This window comes from Anomaloglossus baeobatrachus, chromosome 5, assembly GCF_048569485.1.
Source record: "Anomaloglossus baeobatrachus isolate aAnoBae1 chromosome 5, aAnoBae1.hap1, whole genome shotgun sequence".
In the NCBI taxonomy this organism is placed as follows: domain Eukaryota; kingdom Metazoa; phylum Chordata; class Amphibia; order Anura; family Aromobatidae; genus Anomaloglossus; species Anomaloglossus baeobatrachus.
Window position 1 is genome coordinate 98,116,120 of NC_134357.1, and position 14,473 is coordinate 98,130,592.

The window sequence follows — 14,473 nt, forward strand, 5'->3', positions numbered from 1 at the left end:
GTAAACATCAAATAAGGGACACTGAGGCTGGTATACAAACATAACATAGGAGACATTGAGGCTGCTTTATACATCACATATGATATACTGAGGCTGGTGTAAGTGCATCCCATGGGAGACACTGAGGCTTCTGTATACTTCACATAGGAGACAATGAGGCTGCTGTATACTTCACATAAGAGACACTGAGACTGGTTTGCTTACATCACTTAGAAGACACTGGGGCTGGAATTTGTACATCCCTTAGAATATGCTGGGGTTGATATACATACGTTGCTAAAGATACATTGAGGCTGGTATACATAAATCCCACAGGAGCAGACAAGAGTACAGAGTGCACTAATTCTGTTTTACATTGTAAACTAGCTAGTTGCAATACCTAATCCAGAATTGCAGTAGTGAACGCTGCATTTGTGTGTCCACATTCTAGAAAAAAGTATAGGACCAATAACATAAGCAGTAAGCACTATGGTGAGTAAGAAAGCTGCCCGATGGCAGGAGAAAATTAGACCACTGGCTGGGTCAAAGGTTCCCAACCCCAGATATAGACAGAGAGAACCAGGGCTAGCGGGAGTGGCAGTGCAGGAATGTAGCAGGATTACTGTAGTAATTTACATTATACATCTAATCATTACATGTAATCAAGAGTTAGTGAAAATATATTCACACGCCATTCCATCTGCCACAAAAGTGGTTTGTGGTAGCTGTAACGGAAGAGAGAGTACTGGCTCTTACCGAGGGGTGTCTTTAGCTCTTCTTTCGATTAGCCTGCCTTACAAGACATCACATGTGCGTTATGCCGGAAAAATGACATCGTGCTAGGCTGTCTCTGGTGGAAAGCAGAATAAGAGATTGTACTCCCTATCCTGTCTAGAATGGGATGTGAAAATTGGTTCACTCCAATTCATTTAATCTCCAAAAACCTAAATTATATATAACTAATAATTTCAGAAAATTTCTTTAAGGAGGTTGTCCCACCATAGTCAATGACTTATTACGTGTTTGTCAGCAATGCCTGATCTGATTTAGTTCAATGTGACTGTAACAGCTGATTATTTGATGTGGCTCTCTGGATGTGACAGCTCTATAAGACTTCCTAAGGATGATCACAGACTTAGTTATTCTTAACCTCTAATCTTCCATATTCTTTAAATTTTATAGTTAAGTTATTACATTTGTCATTGACTGTAAATTACTGGAATAGTACGTTATAACATACTGTTTGTTCAAGTCAATGAGCACAATGGTACAACATCCACATACCATGTATACAGGACAAATGGATTTATTCTTAGCGCTAAAACCTTTATTACAGCGTATTACTAGAAGAGCCATGTTTATAGTTACAATAAAGAATCTTGTTTTACAGCGATATCCATAATATGTTTCTGTGTTTTGCTTTTAGCTGGTGGTGATCGCTTATGATGATGGCGACCCTGTGAAATCTAATAGCACAATGGTGATAATAACAGTTCTGCAGCCATCTGTAATCCCACGGTTCACGCAAGATGAATACAGGTAACTTCACCTTGTCTAATATATAGATACAAAGTTATTTTTTATGGAAGGTACTGGGTTAAGTCTGCAGTTCTCTTACAATGTGCATGCTATTGTATTTTCTTGGATATAATATATACTATTTTTATTTCAGAACTGAAACTTTACAGTTTAATTGAGTTAAATGTATTGATGCCTTCTGATTTTATATTAGGGATAATTACTTCTCAAAGTGCTCTAACTTGCAGATCACTTACTTTGATGAGGCCATTATTATTATTTTTTTCACTTTATAGCATAAATTATATGTTGTGTCTCTTTTTTTTTTTCTTTTGCTTCCATCTATTCTATAAAGGATAAAAAAAGTTATGTTTTACACAATCTGAACAAATATCTGTGGAGTGACTTGAAATTCACCCTGCTATAGGTCGCCCTAAACTTTTTTTCCATTGCTATGTATGTTGGTAAAAGTCACTCATCTGCCCTTGAGAAAAGTCTTATAGTGTTCATTATAAAGTTGAATTTATTGAGATTGTATAAGTAAGCATACGATAATATCTGTGACGTCTGTCCGGTACCAAAGACACAGGGTAACTGTCATAGACAGGCTACAGGCAAGCCGCCCACTCAGCAGGATCCCGAGAACCCCGAAACCATTTAACATCTGTACAGGGATCTGGAATTACAACAAGATCAAGGAGATCGCAGCCTATGGAAATGCTGCTGTAGTCGTCAGGCAGGGTCAAACCAGGAGGTACAGTAAAAGGGACAAAATAGTCAGGCAAGAGCATAGTCAGGTAATCAGGCTGAGGTCAAAACTGGAGATGGCTGTGAAGTACAAAAATGGCAGGCAGGAGAGTAGTTAGGGAAAAGCCAGAGGTCAAAACACAGGGATCAAAATGCACGTACAGAGTAGGATATGAACCAGAGAAGCATTATTACCTAGACTATATCTGGTGGCAACCAGCAGACTCAAGGAGGAATAAGAAGGGTGTGAGCCTTCCCATTGGCCATAGGTGAAAGGTGATAACTTCAGCTGGAAGGCACACACCACCACAGTCAGCCAGTGGTGCTGCAGGTCACAGTCAAACCCAGCTGAGTGGATGGGCGAAGCCTGTGCCCACGAGAGCCACTGGCAGCACTGCCCACAGATGGAATATGGGGGTGCCTGGTGACTGAAGCAGAAGTTGCAAGTGTGGACTCTGATGGACACGTGACATTATCCTTATGAAAATTGCACGTAGAATATCACGTGACTCAAAATATTGGTGTGCTTTGCAGTGGTAGATATTACAGTTGTCTACAGGGGAGTTGAAAACCCATCAGTCAATTAGGGGAATACATTGGCGATTATTATGTAAAGCCTAGTTACCACTTGAGTACATTCATGGTTGAAAGTTATGATTGCTGTCCACAAGGTGCTGATAAACTTTCTAACATGCTGGTTGAGAAAATAAGGATTTCCTCAAGACCACCTGACTATTGCCCAAAACCAGATGCCCACTTTTACCCAACCCTATCTCTTTTAGGGCTGGTGAATACCCAGATAGGTAGGATTTGTTTCAGAAAACTCTAGACCGTCAAGTCTGATTCAAACTCATTATCAACAGGATATAAGATCCTAGGTATGTTTAGCTTGTGCGCAGGCATACGCTCATACAGTAGACTAATGGTTCTCAGATTACAAAAGTCTGTCTCTCTATTCTTGACTAAATGGTGAAAGTAATAAAAAAAAAAAAGGATTAACAAATGTAAAAGGCAGAATAAGATCATGACACAATTACATGGGTGTAACAGGCATCATGGACACTGAGCAATGAGTATCCCTTAAAGATGGAAAAGGGAAGAGTAGGAGGTAGAAACAAATACATATAAACATCCATGTTTAGTAATTGTTTATAGTCAAACATCCATGCACGGTGCTGGTGGTGGCGTAGTAAAATCCAAATTCAAGATTAGAAATGGTACTCTATTATTAGATACAATACTCTTATGTGGTTGATAATAAAAATATGCTTTCAATACTTTATTTTTCTAAGTGGATATTCTGTGAGTGTCGTGATCACTTTTCCTCATGACATATAGCGTATATTATGCTGACCTTAGGAGGGGGAGACAGTAGGATATCTGGACTAAGTGCATCTGTCTTCATGACAAATATAGAGTATAATTAAAACTGACATTTTGAATTCTAAAGGCTATTATCAGTGATCCAAATATGGAGATGTGTTATTATTAAATGCAACTCTGAAAGATTTACGCAAAATGGCAATAAATAATTTGACAACTGTCTAAAAACACCCTGATGAGCTAAATATGATGAGAGAAACTTGACTGAATAACCATGTAAAGAATGCTAACATTTATGAAGCTTCTATGTGATTACATTGATATGGAAGATGTAATTGCTATTTATACTCTCGAACATGAAAGGGAAAATGGCAGCAGGTTTTTGCTTTGTAATCTGAAGACAGCATAACTAATGCCCTTGGAAAGCGCTGAACTCGCTGACGAGGAGCACTAGTCCCAACTTTGCACTAATACAACATGAAAGGAAGGAAGAAAAACAGGGGAATACACAAAAGGAAATAGAACAAAGGGGGGATCCAGCACAAATCCTCGTGGTTTAAAAGTAAAAAAACATCCTTTATTTCATGAGTTTAAAAATCTTCAGAGACCGGGAGTAGGAAAAATATTTACAACAGACGCATAGGTGTACTTTACGCGTTTCGGACTTAGGGGGTAAAAACAACAGAGTCCTTAATCATAAGTGACCTATACTTAGCTGGAAGCAACTCATATAGGGAAGGAAATGAAATACACACCAGGAAAAGAGGGCGGAAATGAAAAAAATCACAAGTGGAAGGGAAAAGACCAAATCACCTGTATCCACTTCAATTAAGAGACAAAAAAAAGCGTTCAACATTCATGAAATAAACATATAACTATAACATTATATATAAATATATATCCATACATAGGGAAATTATAACCAAAATTACATGAAAATAAGTGAATTATGAGCAAACAAATGAGATCAAAAAGCACTCAATAGCCACAACAAATAAATAAAAATAAGTAAATGAAAAATAAAGACCATATATTATGATTATGAAACTAATACCAACAAGGAGCAAAATAAATAATATACGAAAAATATATATATATGAAATGTATATGATGTCAGTGGTAATGATCTTGTTTAAAATAGTAACAATACCTCTCCAATATATGTGCAGATAAATTAATCCATGTTAACATCCCGGTGTAATAGTAGTATTGATGCAAACAGGGGGGGGTGTAAGGAGGGGGGGGAGAGAGGATAGGTCTTTTCCCTTCCACTTGTGATTTTTTTCATTTCCGCCCTCTTTTCCTGGTGTGTATTTCATTTCCTTCCCTATATGAGTTGCTGCCAGCTAAGCATAGGTCACTTATGATTAAGGACTCTGTTGTTTTTACCCCCTAAGTCCGAAACGCGTAAAGTACACCTATGCGTCTGTTGTAAATATTTTTCCTACTCCCGGTCTCTGAAGATTTTTAAACTCATGAAATAAAGGATGTTTTTTTACTTTTAAACCACAAAAGGCTAAACTCTAACTTCATGGCTGCACTCAGACACGATGACAGCAGCCTACACTGCTTCAGACAACAAGGGCTCCCACAGCTTCTTCCTCCTCAAGGCAAAGTTTCAGAATAAAGATTCAGTATAACCGATTCCCTCTGCTGGGAAATATGGTTGTTGGAAAAAGGTGACCTCCCAGAAGGACCGACAACTGAGGAATCATCACTGGGCTGCACAACCTTACAATCAGAAATAAGGTTACCACCGCTTCTGTGAGAATTAGCTTTAGAGACTTTAGAGACTTCGGTAGGAAAAACAGATCTTACGGAAGAAATATACACACCTGGGTCACCTTTCTCCACATGGCCTGGGGGGATCAGATTGAATAACACGTTGGGGTATATGTGAAAAAACCAACTTCATAACCTTGCATTCATTAATAGGACTGGGGGTAAAATGAGACCTAGTATTATCCTGAAGAGAGGGAAGAGTGTCCCCTCTTTGTCCCAGAAAATCCTTAGCCGGAAAAGAGGGAAACATGGAGTAAATGCACACACCTAGGTTGGCATCTACCACGCAACCAAATTTGTCCAACAATCATAACAGATCGGTCAGCAGAGAGAAAGCCTAGGACTGGGGATCTCCCTGCAACAGGGAGACTACACTCGCCACTCGCTCTTGCTCATCCCCTGAACAACAAGGGCAAGCCCCCTGAAACACCCTGTTTTTACCATGCACCCCAGAATGCCTGTCCAGGAGGCCTATCTTGGGCTCAGGCTGAGTCTGGGCATTAGCTGAGACCAGCAGACCCGCGATATTCACAGCTGCTGCAGCACATGCTCACGCAGGTCTGTCACTTCTTTTGAAAGAGACTACCTAAGGTGTGCAAAATTTGCAGCAGGATCTAAAATGGCTCCTGAAAAATGTCAAGGACGGTTATAATGTCACACACGGGCCAGGGGATGTCCAGTGTGTAGTGCAACAGATGTACACAGACCAGTGAATGTCCAGTGCATGGCAAACAGACGGGCAAGGATCAACAACCGTCCAGCACATGGCAAAAATAACAGGGAACATCCAGGATACTTCAACATTAGTGGGCCAAGCTGATGCACTCAATTGCACTCACGTGAAGCTGTAAACTGCACTCTCTAGTCAGCGCTATAAGGGTTCTTTCACCCCTTCTCCAAGCAGGATATCTAATGCCCTCACAAAGCCCTGAACTCACCCTCACTAGTGAGATGGCTGATGACGAACACTAGTCCCACCACTGCACTAATACAACATGAACGAAAGGAAGAGAAACAGGGCAATAAACAAAAGGATAACCTCCAACTTCACAGCTCCAGTCAGACACCAAGACTGCAGCGTACTCCGCTTCAGACAACAAGGGCTCCAGCAGCTTTTTCCTCCACAACACCAAGTTTCAGAATGAAGATTTCATATAACTGGCGCTCTCTGCTGGGAAATGTGACAATTTATAAAAGATGGAAGTGGTCACAAACCAGATGCACAAGAGAAGTGGTAATCAGAAGATGCTGGCAAATTAAATGACATTAACCCTTAGTGCACCAAAAAAACAGGAAAACACATTTATTCATAAGAGCCTCAGAGCATTGTGAGACTCCGGACCAAAACCTATAACAAGTCTCTAAAGACAGAGAGACAGCCAGGATATTTAGATTACTGGCTGCAGCCGTTAAGACACAATTTTAACTTCTAGGTTTCCTGATGTAGCAGAGTCCATAGGGCTGTCCCTGCTCCTATCAGGCTTTCAATAGAGATTATACATTAACATGAATTTCTAGTCCTATAATGATAAGGATCCTGCTGCTTAAACAACCATAGCAAATAAACAAATTATTGGATTGTGACAAAACAGCCATGCCTCAACTTTCTGTGTTAACCCTTGCAGGATGCTGGCTTCAGCTTAGATAGCCTTAGATAGCAAAAACCTGCTGACAGATTTCCTTTAAGTTTTTAATCTATATGCAAGAATCAAAATAATATTCAAATTACATGATAGAAGTGGGAGGAAATAGGATCAAAGAATCTGCACATTATGGGTAAGGTCCTTTGAGCTACCTTTTGTTCAAAAAATGTTGCTATTTTAAAGGGGTAAAAGGCAAATATGGTTCAGAACACTTAAGCGGGCTTTACACGCTGCGACATCGCTAATGCGGAGTCGTTGGGGTCACGGAATTCGTGACGCACATCCGGCCGCATTAGCGATGCCGTTGCGTGTGACACCGATAAGCGATTTTGCATCGTTGCAAAAACGTGCAAAATCGCTAATCGGCGACACGGGGGTCCATTCTCAAATCTCGTTACTGCAGCAGTAACGAGGTTGTTCCTCGTTCCTGCGGCAGCACACATCGCTGCGTGTGACGCCGCAGGAACGAGGAAGCTCCCCTTACCTGCCTCCCGGCCGCTATGAGGAAGGAAGGAGGTGGGCGGGATGTTACGTCCCGCTCAGCTCCGCCCCTCCGCTGTTATTGGGCGGCGGTTCAGTGACGTCGCTGTGACACCGCACGGACCGCCCCCTTAGAAAGGAGGCGGTTCGCCCGTCACAGCGACTTCGCCGGACAGGTATGTATGTGTGACGGGTGTGACGGCTGTTGTGCGACACGGGCGGCGATTTGCCCGTGTCGCGCAACAGATGGGGGCAGGTACCCACACTAGCGATATCGGGACCGATATCGCAGTGTGTAAAGTAGCCTTTACACCGCATCCCCCACCACTGCCCCTAATCCTGTTTTCCTTTTAAAAGAGCAAAGATTTGTACTTCATTGTTTATTGCTCTTAGAGAAGTTTTTACGTGTTACATGTTGTAAGGGAGTCTCCAGTGATAAATTGGTTTTATAAGGGCTTAGAAAATTAGTAAGTTCAAATTAGTGGGGGGATTGACAGTCGATACTCTCACTAATAAGCATTATCAGTTCTGACTGAGCCCAAATGTAAGCAGCAGTTTAAAATAAAACCCTGATCAGCACCATTTTTCAAATTGCTGAAGCCTTAGTTTTTCTTCTCTGTAATGTGTAAACTTTTCTTAAAGTCAGCAAAGTCCTCTCTCTTCTGTAGAGTGTAAGCTCTTCTAGTCAGCCAGATCTTCTCTCTGTCCCTCTTGTAGAATGTAACCTCATATGATCGGTGGGATTCTCTCCTTTTCCTGTAGAGTGTAAACTTTTTTAGTCCGCAGGGTTCTCATTCTCTCCTCTCTCCCATGTGTACTTTCCGAGTAATTACGAGCTCTACACTATTGATATTTGCACAAATTTTTTTGTTACTTACAGCAAAGAATGGCTGCAGTTGTACATCGCCCAGGCCAAAAACTAGTACTCTAGCAGGATGCAGCTAAGCTCCCACTAAATGGAGGCATCACAGGCGCGGGAGGAGCAAATCACACACACAAACTTCCAAAAAATTGGAGGGGTCGATTTCTGGAGAATAAAACTGCACACTGATGGCTTGTATAGAGCGCTGTTAACACATGCAGATAACACAGTCACAAGCCCGCAGCTAATAGAGTGACACCCATAGTATTAGATCAGTTGGGCTGCCAAGCCGTACTCCATCTGTGCACCATACAGGAACAGGAACTCTAATATGCAAAACCTAACAGAAAGGGACCTGGCTGTATCTTGTACAAAAAATATGAGGTTTTAGTTGGTATTATGGCCAGAATACGGAAGCCTGCAACCCTCGTCACGGGAACCTCATTCTTGTAGGTCCCTACACTAAATATAAAAATGGCAACAAAATGAGGAATAGATATCCTCCAAAAATTAAGCATTACTTACAGCAAAGAAGAGCTGCAGTTGTACATCGCCCAAGCCAAAAACTAGTACTAGTGACACATTTATTTGTTGCAACTCAAATTTTGGGGGAAAATTTGGTGAATTTCAAAATATTCGCTCATCTCTATTTATTACTATGAAAAGCTAGCAACAAGGTAAAGACTATTGGATTTTTCCAGCATAAAGTGCTGGTTACGTCAATCGTATTGTTGTGTTTTATTAGATATTTCCTTACATGTCCCTTTAAGGTAATTTCTTTGTGCACAAATGGAAGGGGGAAGGAGTGTAACACTGCATCATCCTAGTTGGCATCCATGAATGCTATTGTTATCAGGCCTAGCATATAAGTCTCACTAGATGCAGGATTCATTGTCCTGCATCTGGTGAGGACCTGTGCATCTTTGTTCCTCTCTGCAGGGGGCTTCCCCAATACACATCTTTTCAGACTGGGATTCTAGAACCTTCTGCATACTTTAGGTATATGGAACAAATTTTAAGGAAGGGGGGATGGGATCACCTTTCCTAACTGACTCATCCCAGGAGAGTTGGAAGAGTGAGCCACATTCTTAATTAGTAGTTGGTGCTATGGCATAGAGTGGAAAAGATCTTTGGTTGCAGACAGGTCCTGGTGCCCATGGATGGACTATAGCATTTGCAGCTGGATACCTAAGCTGTGGTCGTGATATCCATTGTCTTGATTGAAGTAAAAATCGTAAGGACTATTGATGATTAGAGATGAGCGAACCGGTCGCGGTTCGGCTCGAGGTTGGTTCGCCGAACGGACCTCCCGTTCGAGTTCGGTTCGTCGAACGTTCGACGAACCGAACTAGAACTGCATAGGAAACAATGGCAGGCAATCACAAACACAGAAAAACACCTAGAAAACACCCTCAAAGGTGTCCAAAAGGTCACAAACAACTCACAACACATGGGAAAGTGACAAGGACATATACTCATGCGAAAACAAAAGAGCTGGACAAGGAAAAAGAGGAGGACACACAGATATATGAGTATATGCAAGGAAACATGCCATTATTGTGCAACTTGAGCCCTGCTCATTCTTGGCTTCCAATCTTGATAAATTGCCTGAGCTCGCCACGTACGTCTTGGGGATCTTGTCGTGTCCTGCAGCCAGCGTTCTCTCGGAACCTGTCTTCAGTGCTGCTGTGGGTCTGCTGGCAGATAAGCACACGTGTCTGTCCACTGACAATGTGGACATGGCTCTCAGAGGACTTTTCTTCCCCGGGGTCAGCCAGGGGACGGGAAAGGCACGCGTATTTTTGAGAGTGCTTCATGCAAAGCATCTTTTTCTTTTTCAAAAGGGGGCTCAACCGATGCCAGTCAAGTGGGGTGTGTGTGGCCCAGTGAGTGGCAACGAGGGAGACTGTGGTTGGAGTCCCCTCGCTGTGTTTCTAAAAGAACCAAGATGAACAAGTCATGGCTCTCAGAGGACTTTTCTTCCCCGGGGTCAGCCAGGGGACGGGAAAGGCACGCGTATTTTTGAGAGTGCTTCATGCAAAGCATCTTTTTCTTTTTCAAAAGGGGGCTCAACCGATGCCAGTCAAGTGGGGTGTGTGTGGCCCAGTGAGTGGCAACGAGGGAGACTGTGGTTGGAGTCCCCTCGCTGTGTTTCTAAAAGAACCAAGATGAACAAGTCATGGCTCTCAGAGGACTTTTCTTCCCCGGGGTCAGCCAGGGGACGGGAAAGGCACGCGTATTTTTGAGAGTGCTTCATGCAAAGCATCTTTTTCTTTTTCAAAAGGGGGCTCAACCGATGCCAGTCAAGTGGGGTGTGTGTGGCCCAGTGAGTGGCAACGAGGGAGACTGTGGTTGGAGTCCCCTCGCTGTGTTTCTAAAAGAACCAAGATGAACAAGTCATGGCTCTCAGAGGACTTTTCTTCCCCGGGGTCAGCCAGGGGACGGGAAAGGCACGCGTATTTTTGAGAGTGCTTCATGCAAAGCATCTTTTTCTTTTTCAAAAGGGGGCTCAACCGATGCCAGTTAAGTGGGGTGTGTGTGGCCCAGTGAGTGGCAACGAGGGAGACTGTGGTTGGAGTCCCCTCGCTGTGTTTCTAAAAGAACCAAGATGAACAAGTCATGGCTCTCAGAGGACTTTTCTTCCCCGGGGTCAGCCAGGGGACGGGAAAGGCACGCGTATTTTTGAGAGTGCTTCATGCAAAGCATCTTTTTCTTTTTCAAAAGGGGGCTCAACCGATGCCAGTCAAGTGGGGTGTGTGTGGCCCAGTGAGTGGCAACGAGGGAGACTGTGGTTGGAGTCCCCTCGCTGTGTTTCTAAAAGAACCAAGATGAACAAGTCATGGCTCTCAGAGGACTTTTCTTCCCCGGGGTCAGCCAGGGGACGGGAAAGGCACGCGTATTTTTGAGAGTGCTTCATGCAAAGCATCTTTTTCTTTTTCAAAAGGGGGCTCAACCGATGCCAGTCAAGTGGGGTGTGTGTGGCCCAGTGAGTGGCAACGAGGGAGACTGTGGTTGGAGTCCCCTCGCTGTGTTTCTAAAAGAACCAAGATGAACAAGTCATGGCTCTCAGAGGACTTTTCTTCCCCGGGGTCAGCCAGGGGACGGGAAAGGCACGCGTATTTTTGAGAGTGCTTCATGCAAAGCATCTTTTTCTTTTTCAAAAGGGGGCTCAACCGATGCCAGTCAAGTGGGGTGTGTGTGGCCCAGTGAGTGGCAACGAGGGAGACTGTGGTTGGAGTCCCCTCGCTGTGTTTCTAAAAGAACCAAGATGAACAAGTCATGGCTCTCAGAGGACTTTTCTTCCCCGGGGTCAGCCAGGGGACGGGAAAGGCACGCGTATTTTTGAGAGTGCTTTATGCAAAGCATCTTTTTCTTTTTCAAAAGGGGGCTCAACCGATGCCAGTCAAGTGGGGTGTGTGTGGCCCAGTGAGTGGCAACGAGGGAGACTGTGGTTGGAGTCCCCTCGCTGTGTTTCTAAAAGAACCAAGATGAACAAGTCATGGCTCTCAGAGGACTTTTCTTCCCCGGGGTCAGCCAGGGGACGGGAAAGGCACGCGTATTTTTGAGAGTGCTTCATGCAAAGCATCTTTTTCTTTTTCAAAAGGGGGCTCAACCGATGCCAGTCAAGTGGGGTGTGTGTGGCCCAGTGAGTGGCAACGAGGGAGACTGTGGTTGGAGTCCCCTCGCTGTGTTTCTAAAAGAACCAAGATGAACAAGTCATGGCTCTCAGAGGACTTTTCTTCCCCGGGGTCAGCCAGGGGACGGGAAAGGCACGCGTATTTTTGAGAGTGCTTCATGCAAAGCATCTTTTTCTTTTTCAAAAGGGGGCTCAACCGATGCCAGTCAAGTGGGGTGTGTGTGGCCCAGTGAGTGGCAACGAGGGAGACTGTGGTTGGAGTCCCCTCGCTGTGTTTCTAAAAGAACCAAGATGAACAAGTCATGGCTCTCAGAGGACTTTTCTTCCCCGGGGTCAGCCAGGGGACGGGAAAGGCACGCGTATTTTTGAGAGTGCTTCATGCAAAGCATCTTTTTCTTTTTCAAAAGGGGGCTCAACCGATGCCAGTCAAGTGGGGTGTGTGTGGCCCAGTGAGTGGCAACGAGGGAGACTGTGGTTGGAGTTCCCTCGCTGTGTTTCTAAAAGAACCAAGATGAACAAGTCATGGCTCTCAGAGGACTTTTCTTCCCCGGGGTCAGCCAGGGGACGGGAAAGGCACGCGTATTTTTGAGAGTGCTTCATGCAAAGCATCTTTTTCTTTTTCAAAAGGGGGCTCAACCGATGCCAGTCAAGTGGGGTGTGTGTGGCCCAGTGAGTGGCAACGAGGGAGACTGTGGTTGGAGTCCCCTCGCTGTGTTTCTAAAAGAACCAAGATGAACAAGTCATGGCTCTCAGAGGACTTTTCTTCCCCGGGGTCAGCCAGGGGACGGGAAAGGCACGCGTATTTTTGAGAGTGCTTCATGCAAAGCATCTTTTTCTTTTTCAAAAGGGGGCTCAACCGATGCCAGTCAAGTGGGGTGTGTGTGGCCCAGTGAGTGGCAACGAGGGAGACTGTGGTTGGAGTCCCCTCGCTGTGTTTCTAAAAGAACCAAGATGAACAAGTCATGGCTCTCAGAGGACTTTTCTTCCCCGGGGTCAGCCAGGGGACGGGAAAGGCACGCGTATTTTTGAGAGTGCTTCATGCAAAGCATCTTTTTCTTTTTCAAAAGGGGGCTCAACCGATGCCAGTCAAGTGGGGTGTGTGTGGCCCAGTGAGTGGCAACGAGGGAGACTGTGGTTGGAGTCCCCTCGCTGTGTTTCTAAAAGAACCAAGATGAACAAGTCATGGCTCTCAGAGGACTTTTCTTCCCCGGGGTCAGCCAGGGGACGGGAAAGGCACGCGTATTTTTGAGAGTGCTTCATGCAAAGCATCTTTTTCTTTTTCAAAAGGGGGCTCAACCGATGCCAGTCAAGTGGGGTGTGTGTGGCCCAGTGAGTGGCAACGAGGGAGACTGTGGTTGGAGTCCCCTCGCTGTGTTTCTAAAAGAACCAAGATGAACAAGTCATGGCTCTCAGAGGACTTTTCTTCCCCGGGGTCAGCCAGGGGACGGGAAAGGCACGCGTATTTTTGAGAGTGCTTCATGCAAAGCATCTTTTTCTTTTTCAAAAGGGGGCTCAACCGATGCCAGTCAAGTGGGGTGTGTGTGGCCCAGTGAGTGGCAACGAGGGAGACTGTGGTTGGAGTCCCCTCGCTGTGTTTCTAAAAGAACCAAGATGAACAAGTCATGGCTCTCAGAGGACTTTTCTTCCCCGGGGTCAGCCAGGGGACGGGAAAGGCACGCGTATTTTTGAGAGTGCTTCATGCAAAGCATCTTTTTCTTTTTCAAAAGGGGGCTCAACCGATGCCAGTCAAGTGGGGTGTGTGTGGCCCAGTGAGTGGCAACGAGGGAGACTGTGGTTGGAGTCCCCTCGCTGTGTTTCTAAAAGAACCAAGATGAACAAGTCATGGCTCTCAGAGGACTTTTCTTCCCCGGGGTCAGCCAGGGGACGGGAAAGGCACGCGTATTTTTGAGAGTGCTTCATGCAAAGCATCTTTTTCTTTTTCAAAAGGGGGCTCAACCGATGCCAGTCAAGTGGGGTGTGTGTGGCCCAGTGAGTGGCAACGAGGGAGACTGTGGTTGGAGTCCCCTCGCTGTGTTTCTAAAAGAACCAAGATGAACAAGTCATGGCTCTCAGAGGACTTTTCTTCCCCGGGGTCAGCCAGGGGACGGGAAAGGCACGCGTATTTTTGAGAGTGCTTCATGCAAAGCATCTTTTTCTTTTTCAAAAGGGGGCTCAACCGATGCCAGTCAAGTGGGGTGTGTGTGGCCCAGTGAGTGGCAACGAGGGAGACTGTGGTTGGAGTCCCCTCGCTGTGTTTCTAAAAGAACCAAGATGAACAAGTCATGGCTCTCAGAGGACTTTTCTTCCCCGGGGTCAGCCAGGGGACGGGAAAGGCACGCGTATTTTTGAGAGTGCTTCATGCAAAGCATCTTTTTCTTTTTCAAAAGGGGGCTCAACCGATGCCAGTCAAGTGGGGTGTGTGTGGCCCAGTGAGTGGCAACGAGGGAGACTGTGGTTGGAGTCCCCTCGCTGTGTTTCTAAAAGAACCAAGATGAACAAGTC

General features: G+C 44.8%; 1 protein-coding gene across 1 annotated transcript in view; it reads left to right on the forward strand.

The window, feature by feature from the left end:
• PCDH15 (protocadherin related 15) overlaps nt 1-14,473 on the forward strand; it is a 2,365,808-nt gene that overhangs the window by 1,836,493 nt on the left and 514,842 nt on the right. Inside the window, exon 24 of the mRNA XM_075348720.1 lies at nt 1,406-1,518. Within this exon, the coding sequence (XP_075204835.1) occupies nt 1,406-1,518 (113 nt within the window). The remainder of the gene's footprint in view (nt 1-1,405; nt 1,519-14,473) is intronic.